This window comes from Nematolebias whitei, chromosome 11 (genome assembly GCF_014905685.2).
Source record: "Nematolebias whitei isolate Nwh7 chromosome 11, NemWhi1, whole genome shotgun sequence".
In the NCBI taxonomy this organism is placed as follows: Eukaryota; Metazoa; Chordata; class Actinopteri; order Cyprinodontiformes; family Rivulidae; genus Nematolebias; species Nematolebias whitei.
In genome coordinates, this window is record NC_056508.1 from 14,702,862 (window position 1) to 14,707,259 (window position 4,398).

The following is a 4,398-nucleotide window of genomic DNA, read 5'->3' on the forward strand; positions in this document are numbered from 1 at the left end:
GAAGAGTAATGCAGGGAGTGAAGAGTAATGCAGGGAGTGAAGAGTAATGCAGGGAGTGAAGAGTAATGCAGGGAGTGAGGAGTAACGACAGGTGTGAAGAGTAATGCAGGGAGTGAAGAGTAACGCTAAGTCTGAGTCTGAAGAGTAACGCAGGGAGTGAAGAGTAACGCTAAGTCTGAGTCTGAAGAGTAACGCAGGGAGTGAAGAGTGACACTTGGTGTCCAGAGTAACGCTGAGCATGAAGAGTAATGCCAGATGTGAAGAGTGACGCTGGACGTTAAGATTAATACCGAGTGTGAAGCGTAGTGCTTGTGTGGCCACATACATACACATGTGCATTATGGGTTAATAAAGAGTAAAATAAACTGTTGGACAGACACGGAAAAGAACCAGACATTGTCAAATTAATTTGACTTCATGCTAAACTAACTTACATTTTAAATTTTATTTCATTTTAAATTAAAAACCCTAAAATCAACACCAACTATGCTCTCTGACTTTGAAATTAAAAACAACTGTTCTCTGACATTAAAAATAAAAGCATAATTCATGAGGCAAGGTTTAGAAAACTTACAGAAAAGTCTACTGTGCAGGTCCGAGGGTAACCAGGAATGCCAGGACTAAAGCGCCATATTGTTTCCAGATGATTGAAGAGTTTTCCATCTGTACACACTGCCTAAACAGACACAGCAGGCCATTTGTGGTTAGACACCTCTAGTACAAAGAAAGGGATGCTTGTTTACTATTTACAGCAACTACATCCAGTACCCCCATGCCCATCATAACATTTAAAACAAGCAATATAAACGTCATCCATATGTTACATTAAAGATTAAAGATCAGATAAATGTCCTGCTCTACACCAGTGACTACTTACTTTGACTAAATGAGGCCTAACACTTGTGATCATTGACGTGTATCTCTCCATCATTGGAGGGAATCCTACTTCAAGCTGGGCTTTGGAGTGACCTGCTCTCTTCATGATGGTCTGGGACTTCTGACACCAAGGCACAAAGAGCTTGTACTCGTCTACGTTGGCCACTACGTCATACATTTCCTGCATAGAGTAACTGTGACAGCAAGCATTGCAAGGTCATTAGTATTTCATTTAACGTCTCAAAAATACAGTCAGTACTAGCTAATAATGAATATTACCCAAGTATCCTACGCTCAGAGTACTCCTTCCTTTTGTTGGTAAGGCTGATGAAGTTTCTGCTCTGGGGAGCAGCAGTCATCGTGTCCCACTCTTGATGACAAAGCACCCTGGGACTTCTTGTCATCAAAATGCCACATGAAGACAGGTGTCTGCAAGGTGAGAGGAAACGTTCCGTTAGCCTGGAATGATGGGAAATGTGCCCTAAGCACAATTGAGAATGAAAAACAAAGCTTACTACATTCTAGTTTGCAGCTGCCAGTGAGCTGGACCCGAGGTTATAAAGGACAGTGTTGGGAGAACGCCGGTGTTTTCTGAGCTGGGCTTTTAAAGGAAAGAACAAACATCTGACTGTGTGAGTGAAGACCACAGGCTAATGGCTGCTATTTGAAACGCTGTGTACCTGAAGAGTTATGGGTGAGTGGTTTTACCTTAAACTTTTTTAACAAAATCTACTCTTATTCAAGGACAGACTTTCCAAATGGCTCCCCAGGGCAGTAGTCTAGGACCTCTGAGTATAGAGGGTCCCGACATAGTAATAATATTAATAGACGTTTTCCAAACACCCTATTTTACTTATTTCCCATGAGGAGCAAGCTTACATGACTGGAAAGAGTTTTAATTTGTTGAAGACGACATGAATTAACAACTGCTTAATGGTTCCCGTTTAATTTGCTTCAGATTTGTTCCCTTTTTAAAGTCGACACAGTACTACTAGTTTTACTGAACAACTTTAGTTTGTGTCATTTGAACAATGGTTTATAAATGTTCATTTTGCTTTGTAGAAGACATATGCAAAGTTGTTTTTTGAAATTATTATTATTTTTATCTTGATCTTGAGGTCCAAGCAGCAAACGTTATGACTAAATTCTAATCAAACTTTTCTTTAAATAAAGTCAGGAGGTGCATCTAATTATTTTAAAATCTCAGATTGTTTAAACGAAAACGCTTTAGTTAAACTGTTGCATGGTGTTTGTTTAGCTGATGTTTTGTACATTTTTCACTCTCTTTCGAATAATTTAGCCACTAAAACTACTGCACACCTATTTTTTTTTTTGTTTGTTTAAACAGAAAATCAGTTCATTCCCACTTGTGCTCTGAGCAGCAATGATTCATTAATTGAACAGAGTTTGTCAACTCCTATAAATATGTGGGTATCTTGGTCGACTCGCATCTTTCTTTTAAGCTTCACGTGGAAAACCTAGTAAGGAAACTGAAAGTGAAGTTGTGTTTGGTTTTCAGAAACAGATCCAGTCTAACTCTGAATGTTAAGAAACACCTTGTAACTGTGACTTGACTTCCCTCCATTGATTACAGTGACAATTATTAACATGAACGCTCCTACAAGAACCCTGCAGATGTTTGCTGCAGATGTTGGATGATGTCTATCATTGTGCACTAAGATTCATAACTGGCTGTAACTACCGTACCCACCACTGCACCCAGCATTCACTGGTTAACTGGTCATCATTAACTTCATGCAGAGTCTCTCACTGGTACATTTTCATCTTTAAATCACTTCTTGGTCTGCTGCCTTCATACATCTCCTCCTACATGTCTCTGCGTGAGTGCAGCTACAGCGTGCACTCTCAGAACATTATTACCTGCAGTGTTCCCTCATTGAGAACTGAACTAGGCAAAAGGGTCTCCTACTCCGCTCCTGTTTCCTGGAAGATCTTGCAAAAAGATCTGACGCTCTCGACCTTGACCTCTCTAAATGTCTTTAAGCATCTGTTAAGTTCATGGTAAGAACCAACACAGACATGTTCCTGTTTTTAGTTTTCTACATCGTCTTACAACCTAGCTGTTTTTTTTGTTAATTTAAATTTTTAATACCGTTTTCTTTCACTTGTTCTTCTCAATATGCATGCTTCCTTTTATGATTGTCCACTGTTGTCATCACTCTTTGTTAAAATCAGGTCTCTCTTGTAAATGAGTCCCTGAGGCTCAGTGGGATCAACCTGTATGAATAAAGGTTGAATGAATGAATTAAAGAAGCAAACTGGGACAGAACAAACTCTCGTGGTTTCAGACAGTAAACATACAGTTTTGGATATTTCATTTCAAAAGGTGAGAGCAGCTCTGTTCTGTGGGACTAGAAACCTTAAAATGAAGTGCACATTCTGTAATTTGTATCTGTTCACATCATCAATGGGGCACCAAAAGTAGCCCCAGCCTTTATTTAACCAGAAAAGAAACATCATGCAGTTCTAGGTAAAATACATGTTTGTTTGAGTCAGCACATACACATTTTAATGTGCTGGTTAGGATGGGAGCTCTGGTTCACACGTCAGTTGCTGCAGGAAGTCAATGAAATAAATAATTAAAGCACCTGATGACAGCAGTGTGATTATACAAAGACAGAGAACTTACTAGTTAAAACGTGTCAAGCAAACACGACATAATGACTAAATTACGTTTTCTTGTTTCCTATAACAAGTTAACAAACATTGCTCCATCAGGCCCAGTCTGTAGTCAGGAGGAGGCTACACCACCTGTGGCACGCTCACCTGATGTTCTGGCGCGAGCATCCTCTCGGCACCGTCTTAGGACACGAGCGAGGAGAACCCACTGTGGCGATCTGGAGGAAGTCGCTGAACGTCCGCACACCCATGGGCAACCTCCGGGCACCGGCCGTGGCTGCCATCAAACCAGCAACTCCGTCCGAGGCAGGAGCGAAGGGCGGTCCGACAGTAGCCGAGTCACAAGTCCCCGATTCTGTGCGACAAGCTACCGCGAGCCGAGCCGAACCGAGCCGCCTGTTCCTGCCTCAGCCTTCGTTCGGTAACTACGGCGGCTAACGAGGTTTCATAACAGTCCGACCAAACGCGACGTGCGGCCGCGTTCCTGGACTTTTTCAGCTCCTCTCACATCACGCCGCGTCCCGAGCGACTAAAAAGTCCGTTTTGAATGTTCACAGCTAGTTTTGGGCCGGAATTCTGTGAAATTCCGTCCAGCTGCTGGCGACCTTCTACCGCTGAATAAAACGCCGGTGACGGGACACACTGTTCCTTTCTTCGCAGGTCTGTCGGCGAGCGGCCGGAAGTGCTGCCCCCTGCTGGGCGGGAGGGTGACAGCAGGAACAAGATTTTTATTTATTTTATTATAATTTAATTATGATTTTTATTATTTTTATTTTATATAGTTTGGCGGCACCAGAGGTGATTCTACAATCTGCCACCCGCCATTGCTGTGTCTTGAACACAATGGTGGCCATTTTGTTTTTTCAAATGTTCATTTACACC

At 41.9% G+C, this 4,398-nt stretch overlaps 1 protein-coding gene across 1 annotated transcript in view; it reads right to left on the reverse strand.

Annotated features, from left to right (window-relative positions):
- coq10a (coenzyme Q10A) overlaps positions 1-4,151 on the reverse strand; it is a 9,856-nt gene extending 5,705 nt beyond the window's left edge. The window contains exons 1-4 of the mRNA XM_037684682.1: positions 3,664-4,151; positions 1,156-1,305; positions 878-1,070; positions 575-676 (exon numbers count right to left, since the gene is read on the reverse strand). Of these exons, the coding sequence (XP_037540610.1) occupies positions 575-676; positions 878-1,070; positions 1,156-1,305; positions 3,664-3,800 (582 nt within the window). The 5' untranslated portion in view covers positions 3,801-4,151. The remainder of the gene's footprint in view (positions 1-574; positions 677-877; positions 1,071-1,155; positions 1,306-3,663) is intronic.
- Between the last annotated feature and the right edge of the window lie 247 nt (positions 4,152-4,398).